The sequence below is a fragment of the Pomacea canaliculata genome, linkage group LG14 (genome assembly GCF_003073045.1).
Source record: "Pomacea canaliculata isolate SZHN2017 linkage group LG14, ASM307304v1, whole genome shotgun sequence".
In the NCBI taxonomy this organism is placed as follows: Eukaryota; Metazoa; Mollusca; class Gastropoda; order Architaenioglossa; family Ampullariidae; genus Pomacea; species Pomacea canaliculata.
In genome coordinates this window covers 10183414-10204054 of record NC_037603.1, presented here as the reverse complement: position 1 = coordinate 10204054, position 20641 = coordinate 10183414, and the positions used below count along the sequence as shown (strand labels likewise).

At 39.6% G+C, this 20641-nt stretch overlaps 1 protein-coding gene across 4 annotated transcripts in view; it reads right to left on the bottom strand.

Moving 5' to 3' along the window:
• Positions 1-10171: 10171 nt before the first annotated feature.
• The window catches only part of LOC112555636, a 56048-nt gene continuing 45578 nt past the window's right edge, over positions 10172-20641 (bottom strand). For all 4 annotated transcript variants that reach the window (XM_025224071.1, XM_025224072.1, XM_025224070.1 and 1 more), the window contains 15 exons: positions 19665-19739; positions 18748-18822; positions 17641-17715; positions 16471-16608; positions 15660-15844; positions 14987-15183; positions 14551-14760; positions 13835-14053; positions 13276-13484; positions 12697-12993; positions 11981-12220; positions 11316-11462; positions 11057-11192; positions 10549-10734; positions 10172-10293 (listed from right to left, as the gene is read on the bottom strand). In XM_025224071.1, the coding sequence (XP_025079856.1) occupies positions 10554-10734; positions 11057-11192; positions 11316-11462; positions 11981-12220; positions 12697-12993; positions 13276-13484; positions 13835-14053; positions 14551-14760; positions 14987-15183; positions 15660-15844; positions 16471-16608; positions 17641-17715; positions 18748-18822; positions 19665-19739 (2384 nt within the window). In that variant the 3' untranslated portion in view covers positions 10172-10293; positions 10549-10553. The remainder of the gene's footprint in view (positions 10294-10548; positions 10735-11056; positions 11193-11315; positions 11463-11980; positions 12221-12696; positions 12994-13275; positions 13485-13834; positions 14054-14550; positions 14761-14986; positions 15184-15659; positions 15845-16470; positions 16609-17640; positions 17716-18747; positions 18823-19664; positions 19740-20641) is intronic.

Genomic DNA, 20641 nt, shown 5'->3' with positions numbered 1-20641 from the left:
GTGTCACTAGGACACAATTAGCCCACGTGACCTCAGTCAGGAATCCATTAGAAAGGAGTAATTTATACAGCTGGCTGTTTCCTGAAGATAACAGTGCACAGCTGTGTAGAGGACATATTACAGCTGTCTGTACACAGCCGATTTAGAGGACATTACAGCTACCTGTACACAGATGGTTAGAGATTACAGCTGCCCGTACACAGCTGTGTAGAGGACGTATTACAGCAGTCTGTACACAGCTGTGTAGAGGACGTATTACAGCTGTCTGTACACAGCTGTGTAGAGGACGTATTACAGCTGTCTGTACACAGCTGTGTAGAGGACGTATTACAGCTGTCTGTACACAGCTGTGTAGAGGACGTATTACAGCTGTCTGTAACACAGCTGTGTAGAGGACGTATTACAGCTGTCTGTACACAGCTGTGTAGAGGACGTATTACAGCTGTCTGTAAGGGTATAGAAGTAAAGCAGAGCAAGGTAGATCAAGTCCAAACACAATCTTCAAGTGTGCCAAGAGATTAGCATACACAGGGTGGAGGGCGACCACAGCTGAGGTACGGGTGGAGTCCCAAGGCAGTAACTAGCCAACCTCCTCACACAAGTCTGTACTAACCGACTCTGTGTTTGAAGTTAGTTTTGCTGTAAGGTTGTTCCAGTCATCCTCCAACAAACGAACTTTACCTCCGCTGTCTCCGCCTTTCCTCATTTCTCGGATCACGTGTTTGACAAGGAGTTGATCGAGTTGTGAGGACGTGGATGTGGTTGTGACATGAGAACTAATACGTCTTGCTGTGTACACATCCACAACAAACAAACTGTACATTACAAACTACCATCGTCACCACCCACCCGCGTTCCCTGTCCTGCACGTGCTGATGTTTGGATTTCTGCCCCGGATGCTGGCGACTGAGTGTCCGCCTGAAATAACATCTTCTACCCTGACAACACGTCACAATGGCCGAACATACAAAAGTCAGTAACAACAGATACTCTGTGTCAACACCACATGACTCGGTGTTGTTCGACATTATTCCTGTAATATCGTCTGTGTGCATCAAACATCCGGGTTAATGACCAGCCAACAGACATGCGCCAACGATCAGTGACGTATTTCGGGGAAACAACCCAGAGTAAGAAGTGATTTCCCCTTTTGTTCATTGCGGTCCCTAAGGAGGCGGAGTAGTCGGTCTGTAGCTACAGCGTGAATGGGAGGTAGAGGGCCGAGGGGTACTTGTCTGGGTGTAGGGGGGAGCAGTGATGAGTATTTAAACAGGCGCTCGGCTGGCAAGTCTGTCTCTCTCTAGACATAACGGTCACCATAAAGACTGGCAGGAGACAGAAGACTTTGCTACACTTCTCCTGCGGCTGCTGATGCTGTTAGGACAGCAGACACCGCGGTCGTTAACCGCCCTCCTAATGTGTCTACGCCCTCCTCGCCGCTGTCCTCCCACCTTATCTCTCTACAGGCTTCTTTATTTATCGTCTCTTCCTTCTTTGTTGCTTGCTCTTTTCTTTGTCTCATTCTATTTCACATTTGTTACTTGCAGTCTTGTCGCTTTCTTTATTCGTTTTCGGTTGTCCTTTCTTTCTGTCTCAATACATCGAGAAAAATCTTTAGCAAAAAATAACGACTCGTAACCCAGCCTATCCAGCCTTTTCCTCAGCGCAGCCCGTGTTTCTACAGCCGCAGTCACGTCACGGCTCCTCCATAGCAAGCAGCGGTGTACGCCACAGCTGGTCAGCGTCTGATGAGTGAGTGCAGACAAAACCTCACAGCTTGCCCAGTGGCAGACCAGTGTGTGACATAAGCCAAGTGTTTGGCCTTATTCCCAAAATGCAACAATCCGTAAAAGGTTTAGTTCCGGTTAAGAGATTCAAATATACTTGGGCGGGAGCCGACATTTGAAGCTGTCTCTTGTGTGTTTTCTAACTGGACAGTTTAATGAGTGCCACCTCTAATACCACAAACCAATAACACAACATGGTGTCAGAAGTGAGCAGCAAAGTGCTAGCTGTGTGATTTCTCCAGAAAACTTTCAGGTGGGCACGTTTTTTCTCATTTTGAAATATTGCGTCGTACGTTCGCAAAGTGACATTTCTCGCAAGATGGCGAGACACATCAGAGACAACACTTCACTGCAAACGTTCCTGTTCCCTCAAGCTGGATTTGTCTTCTAACATTGAAGTAAATTGGATAAAAATTTATTCGTCAGTGCAGAACTATGAGGTAGCTACGCGCCTTGATAAAGAAGATTCAGCTTATCGTTGTGCAGTTCTATTAGCTTGCATTGGTGAGGACGCACAAGAAATCTATGAAGGATTATCCTTTGCAGAAGGGGAGAACGACAAAGATATTCAAGACTGTCATCGACAGTTCAACGACTTTTGTTTGGGTAGCACACATGAGGTGTATGAGAGCTACAAGTTTCATAAGCCGAAACCAAAACAAGGATGAGTCAGTTGATACTTACGTCACAGTTTTACGCAAGTTAGCAAAATCATGTGATTTCAAGGATGTTGACCGCATGATTCGTGACAGGCTTGTGATCGGTGTTCAAGATGACACTATGCGTGAAAATTGTTGCAGAAGAAAACACTCAAGCTTCAGAAGCAATAGAAATTTTGCAGAGCTCATGAGACGTCCAAGACTCAAGCACACTCGATGTTGGCAAGCCCAGCGAGAGTACAGTTGAGAAAACCATCAACAAGATTCAGAAGGTCAGCGAAAAGTTCGTTGCGGTACGAAGCCAGGCCTTCGGGGAAAACCAGAGACTAAGCCATGCTCTAGATGCGGAAAAGGTTCCCACAACAGAGATGGTGTCCAGGGGGGGTGCAAAGAACGCTCAAAATGCAGAAAATGTTCCAAGATTGGTCACTACGCTGCAGTCTTGTCGCTCTTCAGGTTCTTCTAACGATTCACACAGTGGAAGAGGAAGAAGAGACGAAGAAGCTTACATGGGTATGATTGTGGGCAGTGTGATAACAGATCCTTGGAAAGTCAGTCTCCTGATGGAAGATACAGAGAATGTATTTAAGCTTGACACCGGAGCTGATGTTACCGTCGTACCTCAGACCGCAGTTCAGCAGCCAGCGACATGTGCAGAAAGTGCGCAAGAAACTGTATGGTCCAGGTCGTGTTGAGATCGCCTGTGGAAGGCATGTTCAAGGCCAAACTGACATACAGAATGTCTCTACACTGCAAGATGTTATGTCGTAAAAACACTTGAAGAACATTGCTAGGTCGACCAGCCATCTACAAGCGTTGAAGTTGATTTGAGAGAATCAAACAGTTATAGAGACCACGAAAAGCAGTACAAGGAAGCAAATTCCCAAAACTTTTCAGAGGACTAGGAAGTACTACAAGATCCTTACAGATTCGTCTGAAAGAACAAGCTGTTCCATATGCAGTAGCAGCTCCAAGACGCTTACCTTTGCCCTTGAAACAGAAAGTCAGGCAGAATTGGATCAACTTGAAAGAAAAGGGATTTGTGATTCGCACAGTCACCAAGCCCAGTGATTGGTGCGCCCCAATAGTAGTGGTGCCCAAGAGCGACGAGAGAGTCAGAATCTGCGTCGATCTGAGCAAACTAAATGAAGCAGTTCGCAGAGAACTACCCGTTACCGTCAACAGATGAACTGTTAGCCGCAGCTGTCAGAGCCAAAAATGTTCACAAAGCTTGATTGCAAAAAGGGTTTCCATCAACTTCCACTGGATGAAGGAATCAGGAGTAACAACCTTCATTCACACTTTTTGGAAGGTACTGTTATAGCACGCTTACCTTCGGGATAAGTTCAGGGCAGAAGTATTTCAATCGACGAATGTCTCAACTTCTGGAGAACTCATGAAAATGTGATTTGTGACGAATTGACACGCACTGCTCATTTTCGGTAAGAACAAGCAAGAACATGATCGTTACTGAAGAAAGTGATGTCCGCTTTCAAGAAGCGCGGCGCATTACCCTGAACGACGAGAAGTGCCAGTTTGCCAAAGAGAAGATATCCTTTCTCGGGGCACATCTCGAAAGATGGGATGCCATCGACCAGAGAAACTGTCTGCTGTGAAGAATTTTTCCCAAGCCAGAGAACATTTCTGATCTCAGAAGATTGTTAGGAATGGTTAACCACGTTGCGAAGTTTGGCAGGCCCTAACCTCGCAAACCGAAGCAAACCGCTACGTGACATGCCAAGAAAAACATAGAAGTGGTGTTGGAACACTGCTCAAGAAACATCGTTTGAGAAGATTAAGAAACAGCTGACTGAAGCTCGCAGTGTTGGCACACTATAAGGTACTGACAGGAACCGACCGTGTCCGTCATCAACAGATTGCTTCATCTTTTCGGTCTCGGTGCAGTATTAACTTCAGAAACAGTCAGATGGTCACCTCAAGCCAGTTTTTCTTCGCATCAAGAAGTAATGACGGAAACTGAGCGCAGGTAGCGCAAGTTGAGCGTGAAGCCACACTCGCCGACTTGGCGTGGTGAAAAGTTCTGTGACTACATCAACAGGACTTCGGTGATCTGACAATCGAAACTGAACCACGAAGCCATTATTGCAAAAAGACTGTTGAGACTGAAACAAAGAAGGAGCCTTGAGAAGATCTAACCTCCGCAGAGTCAGAGATTCCGGGATGCGCCCTGAGAGGTTCAAGTACAACATTGTCTACACAAAAGGCAAGAATCGCTCGTGACTGCTGACACACCTCACCAGAGCCGCAGTAAGAAAACACTCAGAAGATGAGGAGAAGTGAAGAGAAAGAGATCTTCATCAAGCAAGTGATTCAGAGCATGCAGCCCAGTGAAAAAACGCATCGAAGAAATCAAGAATGAGACTGCAGAGATACTGTTTGTAAAAGCAGTGCTGGTATTATCTCCACAATGGATGGCCACGTTCTAGTCCAGTACATGAAGAACTGAAAACGATTGACAGTACGGTTCAGAGTCAACAAGAACATGATGGACTCTTCTCTACAGATCAAGACTGATCATCCCTGAAGTACGTGAGAACAGACATCTCCACAGACTTCACATTGGACATCAAGGCATCGTAAAATGTCGTGCCTTGCCAGAGAGAGCGTTTGGGTGGCCAAAGCTTCTCAGCAATAGAGTCATGGTAAGAAGTGCCACAATTATTGGCATCAAGGAGAGGCCACATTCCCCCTGAGCCACTCATTCCTCTGTTCACCAGCATTTCGCTTGGCAAGAAAGTTGGCACTGACATCTTTGAACTGAAAAAGAACAGTACTTACTAGTGGTGGGACTATTATTCACGGTTATATTGAGTTGGCACACTAAAGAATACTTCGGCGGAAACAGTCATCAACCATGTTAAGAGCATATTTTCCCGCCATGGAATTCCACAAATTGTCATCTCAGACAACGGCCCGCAGTTCTCCCAGCAAGCAGTTCCAAACGTTCGCTCACAGTACGAAGTTCACTCACACAACAAGCAGCCCGTACTAATCCACAAGCGAATGGCGAAGCCGAACGCGCCGTTCAAACTGTGAAATCAATCCTGAAGAAGGCAGATGATCCTTATTTAGCGATTCTCACATATCGCGCTACGCCACTTCAGCAAGGTCTCAGTCCAGCAGAACTGTTGTTCGGGAGAAGACTACGCACCATGGTCCCCCCACAATACATCTCAGTTTCCGAGAAAAAAGGAAAAAGAAAGGAAGGACTTTCATAAGAAAGACGAGATGCAGAAGTTGAAACATAAACAGAACTTCGACAGAGCACACCGTGCCAGACAGCCGCTGAGTTGGACCAGGTCAGCCAGTTTGGGTGAAGCCAACCCAGACACCAGGGACGATCATCAAGTCTCTGCCCAACAGGTCATATGAGGTAGAGACTCCCTACGGTCGCCAACGACGCAACCGCCGTCTCTTGATTCCCAGAGATCCCAATCCAGAGACTCCAGACCTATCCCAAAGACTCTGTCGTCCTTATTCCAACAAACCCAAAGTCCGAAGAGGATCTCGACCCCTTGTCTGATACACACTCAGATGATCCAGACATTCCTGTTGCCAATCCAGAGCCATGTCCAGGAGCCGCAGCCAGGAAGGTGCCAGCGTCAAAGTCATCGCTCCTCCAGACCAGCCTGTCAAGACTACCAAGAGTGGTCGCACCATCAAGATCCACAGAGACTTGACTTGTAAATGATTGACTCGAATCAAACGCACATAGACTTGAATAGGAAATTCAAGAAATATTAAAATTAATGTTAATTAATTATATTGAAACAATGTCCATTTTAAAGAAAGGGAGATGTGACATAAGGCAAGTGTTGGCCTTATTCCCAAAATGAACAATCCGTAAATGGTTTTAGTTCCGGGTTAAGAGTTTTAAATATACTTGGGCGGGAGCCGACATGAAGCTGTCTCTTGTGTGTTTTCTAACTGGACAGTTTAATGAGTGCCACCTCTAATACCCACAAACCAATAACACAACAGGAATCATCAACAATATACCACAAACTTCTTATAATGTGAGTGTGTGTGTGTGTGCATGTTCAACATCATAATGTGACTTTTCTCTCAATTCAGTAAGCATGAGAAAGAAATCAATAAATTCTTTGTGAAAACAAGCAATTGATTGTCAAACCTTTTATAGAATTGGGGTAGCACAGGCTGGAACTGGCATGTAGGCAAGATCATTCCAAAAATGCTTTTCTCAGTATCGTTGTCCTGGTTACCATGGATACAGTTTTCAGCTAAACCCAGGCTTTGCAGGTACTGGCAGTATGTATGCAAATGTATGTTCTTCATAAGTTCCAGTTGTTGTTGGTATATCTGATAAAAAAAAGTCAAAAGAGACAGTTAATGCATAATAAGCTTTAAAGCCTTTCAGTTTCTGTAAACTGGCTTGGTTTTACTTTCACTACTAGAATAGTGCACGGTCTATCTATACCTTTTCAGTCTTTCGTGACTTCGAAACTGACTTGCAAAAAGTGTATAATTTTGGTTTTTAATTTTTTTTCCTTGCCAGTTTGTCCTACATTTTTATTCAGACATGAAATTAAATACCCGAAATTAATAACACTGATATGTTACGCCAGCAGGTGTTTTCATTCTCACACTGTTAGAACTTCGTTAAAGGTGTGCAGGTATATTAATATCACACCATCTTACCTGAAAAGCAAACTGGTGCCTCTGTATGTAGGTAGACATCCATGTCTGATAAGCAGGAAAGTCCACGGTGTTAATGTGTTCTGCATGAGCCTTCAGTCGTCCATTAATCAGCTTGGCATGAAGGTCTAGGTAATCCTCCTAAGCAAAGAATGAATTCCCCTTGATTAGAATAACCATTCTCTCTATCTGTTATAATTGTTAAGCAGTGATAGGATATAAGGTTTACAAGCTATAAGCCATCCACTTGTGGTCAAATTAGCTATTTTGATTTCTGTAATAACCAAATCCTACTGCTTCCTGGCTGTTTGGTGATTACCACTAGCAACAGGATTTCTATGGTATGTTTGTTACTTGAGATAACTAAGATGATGTCATCTTGCACGTGCACACGTATGCATGTTTCACATTTTTAAAAATTGTGTTTCTTCTGTATCTAATTTTGACTTGAAAGCGTGTCTCTAAAATATAAAATACATGTCATCATAGATTTCCTTTAAATAATAGCTAGAAGAAGCAAAGCTTAATTTAAATCCTTGAATCGTTGGCACAGAAATCAATTCATTCATTCGGACAGCAATGGTATTGTCCACAATATAAAAACCCGACAACTTACGGAACTGTGGTAGAGGCCAGCTTGTTTCAGTGCTGTCACTGTCAGTGACGATTCAGAGAAGTGAAGGATTCCCCTCAAAAGTAAAGCCATAATCACCACAATCACTGCTTTTGGTACAAACGTTGAAGAGATTAACTGGAAGTGAAAAGTACCATATACATCATGTCTCCATGATTCAAAACTGTGTCATTACTTAGATTAACAATAACATCTGTACAGACATGATAAAAGAATATTTCATCAATATTCTATTCACACGCATATTTTTATGGTACATTGTCGTCTCTAGGTCTCTGTTGATATGCTTTGATCTATGTTTCTCTTTTTTGAGTCTATATTTTTGTATTTTAGTATTTTATTTTTGTGCCTCAACAGTGAATTGTGTGTACTTTAAAGTGGGGAAAATGCGTCGACAATTCTTCTTATTATTGTTTATTCTCCTCATCAATGATTTGTAAGGGCACAGAATGAAATTGTTTCTTATAAACAGATACATAAACACCACAGCTAGTACAAAATGTTTACTGTAAGATTGTTTGCTATAAATTCTTACCTGCGAGAAGAATGCCCTGACAGCCTGACAGAATGTAGACTCCTTGCAACATTTGCACTTCCCTCCATCATCAAACACATCATCATTGCCATCCTCTGCAAACAAGTCAGGGACTGGTTTAGAGTTGTTTCTCACCAGTTGTCAACTCATAAAATTTTTTAAACTGCTGCCATGTCTTTCTATTACCAACATGTTTGTACCCATCATCTGCCTACAAGTTTTCGATAATCCTTTCATAAATTTATTCATACAGCAAGAGAAGTTTGCAAAAGAAAACTAACCTTTTCGTTCTCGAAAGTCCATGTACTCAGGAAAACCATACAATAATAGCTGCCCAATGCTGCATGCTTTCAGAAATCTATGCAACAGGAGGGTTATGTCTAGGAAAATAAAAATGCCCAGAAAGATGTAGAAGGTGATGTAAAACTGATCACTCCGTGTTTCCTGTGCCAGCTGCTTCTTTGAGCCGATTTCTGCTGACTGATTGTTTGAGAAGGGAGTGTACCACTGGTTAAAGATGCGTGTAGTTTTCAGAAAACTGGGTTGTGCTTTATTTTGAGATGACCTTTTAACCTGCTGTGTCTCTGGTGACTCCATCACTTCCTCTATATCACGGAGCTTTGGTAGAACAGGTAAAGAGAATGATAGCTCTGCAAAACAGAGAGAGGAAATGATGCTGAAGAATGTTACAATATTTGCTGACATAGCTCAAATTTATTTTTCTACTCGTATGTGGCAGTTATAAAAACTATTTTTTTTATTACCTGAAAGCTTATAGCCAAGAGTTCAGCTACCAATGCAACAAACACAACCCATGTTACGTTGCTGGTAGGGATAAAATGCACAGTTGTGGTAGTGTCAGTACCAGTGACAGGATTTGACTGACATGCTGTTATGATCATTCTTGAACAAAGTCATTAACCTATTGAAATGTTGATATGCTTATACCCATTCATAATTAAACACAAAATATACTCAAGACACTAAGTTTAACATAACTTGTAATGTGTGTCTGTATTTGTAGAAGCACTTGTAAAACGCATAATAAACTTTTAGGCAGCTATATACAAATGGTTTAATATTATTATGATGATTGAAGTACTGCATTAGGAAAGAAAGAATAAGCAGAAATAAAGATTGTGAAAAATATTTCAGACTCTCCTGTTAACATTTGACTTGCAGTGAAAATGGCAAGGGGTGCAAAACTCACCATCATCAAACAAATTTTGTCTTTTTTTCTTTTGAGATTACTCACCGACAGCAAGTTTCTTTAAATCAGCTTGCAGGGTTGCCCATTCGAGAAAAGGTTTTGTTTCCACATTGTTGATATTTTTCCTGATGTTCATTACTGCACCATGCAGGAACCGTGCACCTGCTAGCCAGGAGTTATTTTCAATGCTGCGGTATGACTGGTCAACATCACGATTCAGCTGCCTCAGCATAGTCCGAACAACTGTATCATACTTTTCTCTGAAATTTTGAGAAAGTACAAATACATGTTAAATGAAATTAAACTTTACAAGGCTGTGCCACTACAAAACTTTTGTTGATTATCTGCAATCAAGCAATTACATCTTGCAAAGACATGCTCTCTGTGAAAGACTGGATGGTTGATGAGGTGAAGACATCTTTGTGATGTTTATTCATTTCACTTAATCTTTCTGACCTGAAGAGAATTTCATTTGAACCAACTAATTATATAAGGTAAACCAGAAAAACACATAAAAAATAAATAAAGAAACTCTGAGAAGTTGATAAGTATACTTTGATGGTGATGTTGAAGGGATTCTGGAGGCGAGAGATCAGATGATTTACTTGTAAGAGGAGGTGTTAATGAAGGGATTTTCAGCTGAAGGAAGGCAAGAGAGCGGTGGTGTACCTGTAAGATGTGAGGTCCTGTGACAGCTGCTGGAGAGACCGGTGTTTGTGTTGTTCCAGAAGACTGTGTAAATGGTGTTTCTTAAACACATCCTCGGTCTTCAGCAAAAGTTTATCATGCATCTGAAAAGTGGGACATTTAAAGTATAAGTTAGTTTTTTTAAAATGCAGTAAGTGTAGCATTTGTTGAGGTTCAGCAGTGCATAAGTTCTCTCATCATCATCAAACTTATCTATTATTATAGCAGCTCCAAATTCTGGTTAAAACAGATTGACTTCTGTGAAATACATATGCTGATGTCATTAACCGAAAAATAACAGTTCAACAAAAATCATGCATGCATGCAATGAACACTCTGAAAAGCATGACTAGAACCACCTTTTTCATGTCATCAACAAGACTTGCATGTCCAGACGACACAGTGAACGCATGTCATCCATATGTGCATTCTGTCTGTGGATTTCCTGTCGCAGGAAAGTCTGCATTGCTGTCAGCTCTAGCTGGTGAGACGCTGTGGTGGCTGCTGCCTGCTGGCGGTGTTGAAGGATGAAGGACACCCGCGGACTACAACAGTCAACAACAGTTTCTTTCATCTCTACCAATGCACACCCAGCTTGATCTTTATGTCCTTCTCCACTATAATGTGCCACAGAGCATGTTAACTAAATTGTAGGACTGCGCATGATAGGATGTTCAGATCAATGCACATATTTATACACATATGCACACACAAAGGCATCTACTGAAAAAAAAAAATTTTTTAAAGAAAATTGTGAACAACAGGAGGTGTTAGACAGGTTAAAATCAACAGTGTAAATTGTTTACAATAATAAAACATGTGCAATTGTTTACACTAGTAAAACAATGAAAAAGTATACAAACCAACCTATTAACAGCAATGATAATTATGAAGAAGACGGATGATGTTGCCACAAGACTGTAGAAGAAATGAAAGACGATATATATGACGGTGAACATGGCATGATGGCACTTCAGAATAGGAGGTTCCGGAGCTGGCACACCTGCAGAAACATTTGCATTGAAAGTAGGGTTTGGTTTGCTTCATACTGACATTTAAGTATTTAGCGTAAGTAGAGTTATAAGGCTCCCTTAGTTTCTACTCACATCACCCATCAACAGCTTACCTGGCTGCACTATTAGACCGATGAAGAGAAGGCACAGGAGAAGGACAATGGCTCCACCAACTGACACCATGTAGGATATGGAGAATATAAACCCTTCAGGTAGCATTACTTTGCCATCTTGTTCACCATCACCTTCTTGGGACTCATCTACAGCAACAATATCAAATCTGTTAGTTTCAAAAATGAATTCTCAGCTTTGGAAGTGTAACAATAATCCATTGGGTTTTGCATCTGTCACTGCCTTCCATTATCATTAAAGACCTTCCCATGTGGTCAAGTTATAGTTACATGTATAGTGCACTTGAGTTGCAGATTTGAAGCTAAATCATGTCAGAGACAGGAAAAACTTCTTGTTTTATTCAGCGATGAATAAATACAAAAGAAGTCAAAAGTTGGTGGAATGAGGCTTTCTCAGCATTTCATAAGCCATCTTATAGCTCATTGCCCAAAAAGGTATAAATAAGGAAATTTTTACATCTTTATATTTCTACATTTTAGCCAAGTCATTCACAAAACTAAATGCATGACCTCATGCCAATGTTTCATTTCTTGGACTCGCAACCCTACCTCCTCCCCAAACACACACATATATATATATGAAACTAGAAACTGCTCAGTTAGAAACTGCAGCTACAAGAAACCATTTTGAAAGAAAAACAAATCACCAGTTTTTGAGATTGTCAGCTCTCTCTCCTCTTGCTGAGCAGCAGGTTTGTGTAGATGCAAATTATGAACCTGCTGGGCATCCATAATACTAGCTACTACCTGTCTGTCCACACCAGGCTCATCACCCGTGGGTAGGTAAAACTTCAGATGAAAGTTTCTAGGACAGGTGACAGCGACCTCCAGTGAGTACAGTGGGGTGTGGCGATAAGCAGGGTCTGACAGAATCACCTTCAGATATCCTGAAAGAGCAGTGGGCCGTGTGCTTTAATCTTTGTATGCACATGGATTAAATGATTTACTGAGACGTTCTTAAGAATAATTGTGAGCTCCTTCATGTGTCTAACTCACAGTAGCAGACTTTTTCAACAGGCGAGAGCTTTGTGTCTTGATTCTGTTTATTTTTCTGTTTCTTGAATTACACCTTACAATGCTGGCACATGAATTACACCTTACAATTCTAGCACATCAGTCACATTTTAAACTCCAGCACATAAATCACACTTCAAGCTGAGCATATAGTCTTTGATTTTTACATCCAGAAAAATTAAAATTAAACAGGAAATGTTTACAGTTTACTTTCTCTTTCATGATTAAAGTATATGTGAGCAAATTCTTTACACATGAACAACAAACAGATATATATGTATACCCTAAGCTCTTTTTTTATGTGTGTGTGTGTGTGTGTGAAGACTTCCAAATCCGATGGTCAGCTTACCTGGACACTGTTTGACTGTTCCCATGACTTCCACAGTCCAGTGTGAAGTGTTTTGCATCATGTTTCCTGTAAGTGAGTCTCTTTCTAAAAACGCTGGTGGGAAAATATGTTTCAGGAATGAGCCACGGTCCAAAGAGATTTTGACGAAAGGCAGTTTATGTGGATCTGAGACAATGAAAGGGAGTGAACTATTCTGGAAGGGTACGGCATGTAGATCAATGTTTGGAATATATGGTTTCTTGTAGTCTCCAGCAACCAGACTTTCCTTCAGGATTTGTGACTCACATTTGTTTTTATCTAAAAATCATAGAAATAGAAAATGTCAATACCATCATATTTCCTTAATTATATGTTATTTTATTTACATAAATTCCTAGTGTTTCATATATTTAAGTAACAAATTATGAAAATATCAGATTATTAAGGAGATTAAGGAAAGTTTTAATATTAGTTCTACACCACAACTTGTAGTGTTTATGAATAAATCTGCTGTAATTTTTTTCCTCCACATGCCCTTCCACCCTTACATAAAAGCCAAGTGTTAGGTCACAAACACAGCACCTACATGCAGAAAAGTACCTGCTCTATTAATTTGTATTCCGAAAGGTTTCACAGGATGAAGGAAAATGAATTCCCTCTTTCCGCTGAGGGCAGTGACATCTGCTCTTGAGCCTTCCTGTACATAGGAACCAACGCTGAACATTCGACTATTCTCGGCTGTTGCTCCTTCCAAAAAATCTGGTGGTTTGCCCAAATTTGACTCAATGACAATGTTGAGAAGATCATTTCTGAAAAATAATTAAGCAGCAAAGGGGGTTTGTTTGTTTTTTGCTAAACAAAACATGAAAAATGTTTTATGTGATTTGAATGTATCCAACTTTTGATTTTAAATTTCATTTTGAAAGCCTTTGATTGTGATTACAAGAACTGCATGTGTTTCAGGATCCATAATCGTGCTCCTCTTAAAATTCTTCTTCTATATCATAGATAACAATGATTGATCCAGGGACTGAAGGTCATGTTTTATTCCTGCCAAATCAGCTGAATGGTGTGCAAAATTGAAATCATAATGAGTAAGGCTAAAGGTATTTCTGAGGTGAAGTTCATACTGAAAATAAAATGTGAAGAATGTTCTTACTTGTAGTGATGTTCTCCTCTCTTCTCCCATTCCTCTCCTCCATCTATCACAACATTTGCTGTGTGAATAGGTGCTGAGCGCCTGTCACTGCGCACACTATATGTCATTTCCAATAAGCGCTGTCTTCTGATTGGGTGAATATGACAATAAAATTTTCCATTTTGACTGCCATTCCACAAAGGGAATATAGAGAATTCTATGAGGCTGCCATGGTAACACCTACAAAAGAGAGAGAGAGAAAATAAATTGTATGCTAATGCACGCAAATAAAGTTGATATTACTGTAATATATGGACTTAAAAAATTAAAGATCATATTTTTAATAAAACTATTACATATTCCTATAGCTTTGCAAGTAAAGTTTACATATTGCTTCTGATTTCCAGCTTTAGTTAGGTAAAATTTTAGTTAGGACTAAAGCTTCCACTATCTATTTAGTGACAGTAATGTGTATTAGTGGTTGGCTATGTTTAGGGTGCAACATTGTGGAAATTGGACTCAAACCCTCTCCTTGTACCTTTTGCCTCAACCAGTGAGTACCTGAAATTGCTGGGTGAAGTAAAGTAAGAATCAAACTATCAACCTTCTCCTCCCAGAGTGCACTAGTTATATACATGTCTATTGGTTCTGTTAGCAATATGGATTTAATGAGGCATGAAGGAACAAGTGTAAAACTGAATTTTATTTTGTAGCAAATCTTTGGTTTGATGGATTACTTCAAAGGATTACAGCGTCGACGATGCAGTTTGTTGTAGCAAGCATCACTGCAGTTGCTGCGAGCACAGCAATTGTAGCAGACCTGTAGCCTGGGGGACCAGCCATTGTCATTGTTGTCTCCAACAATGGAGCAGTCAGCATTTGTCTGGGACATCTGCTGTGCACACTGTTTTGTGCACGTCTCACATTTGTGACTTTGATCTGCACACCTGTAACAGAGAATCAAAATGTGTTGTGTACTCTGCTGCTCAATCACATTCTGATGTCTTGCTTCATTTGATGCTTTGATAAATTTTGCATAGTTCAATGAAAAATGCTCAAAAATCCCAAGTTTCAATGAACAATGCGTCCCATTCATGAGATGCAAAAATGATATTAAGATAAAAGATGTTAAATCATGAGATAATTTTCAAAGTAAGTGTTTGACTCAGATACCTTTTTAATTTTTCTGCCCAAAATGTTGTTGTCTGGAATGTTTCTGGAGGAATTTCAAACAGCTTTGTCAAGGGTCCTGGCTCTGTGCACAAGAAGGAGTTTTCTTTGTGAAGAACATCAGATGGAAAGTTGCCAAAGTCTTTGAATGTCTGACAGGGAGCCACCTCTTTCTCATCACTGATGTTGTAGGTAACATCCTTGTAAATAACAATGAATTTGATTAAAATACTGATGTCTGTCATCCTGCATCTCTCTCTTTCTCCCAAAACACAAATTGCAATATTTATTTCAAGGGAGGTAATCTGGAACTAGGGAAGATAAGTTCTGTGGATTTTAGTTCACCCATTCTTTTCAATACATTTATTTAAAAAAAAAAAAATCATTGAATTTTCTTAAAAAATGTAAAACTTAAACAATAAAATACATTCTGATGCTAATGCATCTAGATGCTACATCAGCTTTGCGTTACAAAAAAAAAATGCTGATTGTTTATTACAAAGCTGTCTTTATTTGTACCTACCGCAGCTAAAAATCAACAGGAAGATGCTATCAGAATGAGGACAGAGCAGCTTTTCAACTTTATTTTTACCTTTATGCCTGATATACATATATAAAAGATACTATTTACTGCAGGCAAAAGTAGCTGTCTAGTACACCATTCAAGAGCTGTTACCTCATGTTTTATGTAACGAAGGATGTAGTAGTCTGGCACTGGATGAGAACAAAAATGTTGCACAGAACTGGACTTGAGAATGCTGGGTAACATGGCTGTCACATTCACGTCATGCACCTCCAGGGGGATAAACTGCTGAGCGACCTCCAGGTTGTGGATGCTGATGTCCACATAGAGTGATGTGCCTGTAACAGTTCATTAACAGATCACTGCGTTGAATTTATTTAGCTTGTAAGCATGTATTGTGTCTGCAAGAAGCCTTACTTGGTAGTTTTATTCTTTTTGTTTTATGCTACTTCACAGACATGAGGTTGTGTTTGTTTACAAGGAATCTATCCCACTCTAAGGCAGAAATTTTTTCCATATCTCCCTGTGCCCTTCAGCATATATACCCTGGGGTAACCATCACTGTTACAACTCCTGCTTACATCCACCATTGTGATGTTCCTGTAGGCCCGTTTCAGTTAGAACTATTAACCCTAACCAATCACCACTGAGCACATTTTTTGGCTCCACTGCGCCTCTCCTCCCTAGATATAATTCTCCATCAGGACTACCGGCCACCTCTCTACACTTGCACATGTCTCTCAGTCATAAAAAGTGCTTCCCCCACTCCCCATACATTTCTCAAATGCATAAAACAGAAACCCACACAACCTCCCTGACAGAACAGAAAAAGATTTTGCAAACATAAATGACAAAGAAAACGATTAAAACAGTTTGAAGTAATCTCTAAAGCAGAACGTTTCTTGCATTTTAACATAGACTACTAAAAAGAAAAGTTGCTATTAATGAAGAAAGAGACATCCACCTCTGTTCAAAGAGTATTGAGGATGATTGACAATCTGTGATGGCTGATCTTCAATTACGACCTCTGACTCTTGAATTTTTCTGTCATCCTCCATGATGATGTTATCAGACACCTCCACATCAGGCAGCAAAGACACATCTGAAATTGACAGTTGTTCAAGATAAACACAATACACAAATACATTTTATCCTTAGGTACTTACCAAATCATCACTGCCCATTTACTGTGTGATTTAAGTTCTCCTTAGTTGATTGTTCTGGTATGTCAGGTAATTATTTTTATAACTGAAAGTCATCTGAAACAATGTTGTATGTTTGTAAGATGGCTGCTCCTTGTTGTTCAATGTCTGCAGCTCTTGATTCCTTTTCTCAATCTTCTATATTTTCTTCCTTTTATAACTGCTTTGTGGATTCACTCTCCATCCCTGATGCTTGGAAACTGTCTACCATGAACATTCGAGATGTGCTCAGTTCTCTTCCTCCTGTCCAGAGGGTTGAGATTTGTCAAGAACAAGTTGTGGAGCTGTTTCAGCGAGTAAAGACTCGCAAAGCTTCAGGTCCTGATGGTATTTGTGGCAGAACATTAAGTTTCTGCACGCACCAACTTGAGAGACATTTCCCAACACCTACATGTATTTCAGTGTTGCTCAGTGGATTCACTCTCCATCCCTGATGCTTGGAAACTGTCTACCATTGTCCTAATTCTGAAGAATACCTCAACTCAATGACTTTCGATCAGTGGCCTTAACATCGTTAGTCATGAAAGTATTGGAGACAATCATCAAAGCAGTAATCCTAAATCCCACTAACAAATATCTTGAATCCTTGCAATTTGCTTACCAATAGTATGTGGTAACATGTGGTATTTTTGTGCTTTCTTATCAAGATGGTCTGATTTGGCCTCTGAGTTAATTAAAGTGTTATCTTTATCATCTTAGAATCTATTGTTGTTTGTAGGCTATATATGAAGCTATATATGTTGTACATTAAGAATATTAGCTTAATCTTGAAATGCCTTATTATATTGCTCTACATTATTATAGTGCATTGGTCAATGCTGCTACAACATCTAGTGCAGCATCTTTCTTATTTTCTTATTCACAAAATAATAAACAAAATGGACAGAATGAAAAGATGCTTTGCTCAGCAACAGAAAACATAATTTTCTTACTGGTGCACTGGCGGTCATGGAAATTCGAGCATGTTCTGAACTCGTATTGTCCTTCCAGGCATGGCGGCTGACACACTGTACAAAATAAATGACAAGAATTTTATTGTTTAGTTGCAGTATTGTTTATTTAATATCGTTCTGGTCCCTGTTTATTTTTCAAATAAAGCGAGTAAATGTGAATTTATTTAACTTTGGCAGTGCTTACAAAACAAAATCAATAACTACTTGTAGCTGCCAGTATTTACAAAAATGGTTACTTGTTTACTCTGTGTGTGTTTAACATGTCAAACATTTGTAGTAGGTGCAGGTCTCAAAAATAAACTGCTAGTTTAGTTTAAAACAAAACCATAAAATCATGCAGTCTGATGTAGGATTACATCTAAGGTTAGGAAGTGCTGCAAACACAAAAGCGAAGACTTCAAGATCCCTGCTTTTTTGCATCATATATATTTTATTCCATGCTCATGCCTCTTGATTATTTGAGAGAGATATGCATATTTTAATGAATTGAATAATGAATGTAATTCTTAATGTGAATGAGATTTGTATCGCTTAACTTATTGCTCTAATTTGCTGATCACATTGAAAAAGTCTGCTTCTGATGAATAGCTATGAAGTAAGGTCAAATCATGCCAGTGAAACACATTTTAGAAAACCATGCACAAGGGAAAAACTCACACCCTCAACCATTGACTATAAAAAGGCTTAAAAAAAGGACTAGAAGAGAACAAATAAAAAGCCATAAATAAGCAAATTCAACATCTAAAATAAGAATCCTTAATTTTATATATCTACAAACTCTTTAATTCTTTTCGATTTAACTTCATTGCCTGATGCACGTGCAAAGAGTTATATGAGTAATATAAAAATAAATATCTTTGCTTCAGTTATGAGACTGTACTCCTCGTATTACAGTCCAATATATCAGAATGAACTACCACAAAGAGAATTGAAACATGCCCAGCCTATCTTTCTTATCATCAGCTTGGAATAATTAATAAAATGTATAAGCAGCAGAATGGACAATAAAATGGAGATGATACTTAGATCAGGGGTTGCAGTATGAGTATGAGGTATGGGGTTAATGTTACTTCCTGCCAGAATTACCTCTACAGATGGCGTTGTTGTAGTCTGTGCACTGACTGGCCTTATAGAACCCTTTGTGACACTCTTTCGTACAGTCTGAAAAAGACATATTTCACTTTTATTTACTAGCCCTGGCATTATGTCCACTATTACATTTTCTTGCACAGCCTAATAAGCTTTGTTTTGGCTTTGTGGCAACTTCTATCATTACTGAAATTGAAAGACTTGTTCTGTATTTTTACCCAGAGCAATAATATATAGTTCTACATATGGAGTCACTGCAGCATTTTATTATTTATTTTCAAAGTAGTTTCTGAAATGATTAATTTTTTTTAATATTAGACACCTCAGCTGCTTCTATAGTTAAAAATTATTCTTAAGTTCTTATTTTTAGTAAGCATAGATTAGAAGAGCCTCAAACATCCATTAAGCTGCGTTTTTAAAAAATCAAAGCATGGCTAGTGCCTAATAATTATGCAAATCAAACAGCACAAAACACATGCAGCATTCGCATTGTCTCGACCATCTGTAAAGTAAAGGAAGCTATTTGGTGAACTTGTTACATGCCGTTTAAGTCACAATGCAGCTTTTATACAAATAAATCCGTGTCTAGGGATTGAACTCAGTCTGATGAAACAAATAAAGGCACACACCATAAGCAGACTAAGTTTACTTTAATGTAAGGCAACTCAAGTCACAATCAACACAAGCATTCCCACAAAGGAAACCACAAGAAGAAAAATATTACATGTGTGTGTGTGTGTGTGAGAGAGAGTGTGAATGAGAAAGATAAACCAGAAAAGAGAGAAAAATGTGTTAGATTTGTTAGGAAATATCACTGAAATATGAAAAAAGCTTTTTTAATGTTATCACTTTCTTCTTAAATGAGATTTCAGGTGTTGCAAAGAAGTGTCTTGCAATGCAAAGAGAAGTCCTACCTTTGCAAATTTTCTGACTGCTTTTAGAACAAGGCTGCACCTCATATTGGTCTTTGTGGCATGGGGTGTTGCAGTCTAAACATTGACAAGAACCAAAAAATACTACAACATTACAAAATTGTCAATATAAAAATATAGCAACAATCACACTGAAAGGAGTTATAGGCCCTTTACTGTTAATCCTAGGTGATTCTTACAAGGTGGGAATTATTTGTGTGCTGTCTGATTGAGCAGAGCGCTGGAGCTACACAGCCAAGTTTTTTGAGCACCAACATCCAAACCTGAAGGTGCTTTAGTTTGATGGCAATGTTGTGCAGCAAAGTTCATCCAGTTGGCCCAGCTGTTGGGAATGAGTACCTGACTCCATAGAGGGTGGAGAATGGCAGCAGGGGACAGGAGACAGGCACCATCACAAAAAGTCTCTAGCACTTCCCAACGAGGTGAAAGCTTATGGGGATTCCCTTATCTTAATTTTTTTTGCACACAATCTTTATCAGGAAAAAAAACTAGTTTAATAAAGCAAAACTCATGTAATTCATATCACAAGATTTTTTTTCCCCAAACACAGTCATAATTTCTGTTGTCTGTAAAATTTGAATGACTATGACTAACATAGGTAAGGGGAAATAAACACCTTCAAGCTTCTGGGTGGTGAGTTTTGTGCATGATATCAAAAATAAAAACCAGAATTCTGATCATGGAGTGACACAGCTCAACAAGTCTTCGTGTTTCAGCTATGTGACTTCTGAACTCTGCCATGTGAATGAATTGTGATCAGTTTGAACTGTTTGTATGGGCGTTTGTCTGGTGTGGTGGGTATGAACGTGTGATGGTACTGCTGATGGTTGAGTGTGGTTCTAATCCTTGCTTCCTTATAGAGCTGCTTAATAATTAAGTCATGTCTTATAATATTAAAGCTATTAATGCTCAAATCCTCAAATACAAAAGATTTACACTGAACCAAAGATGTAAAAAGT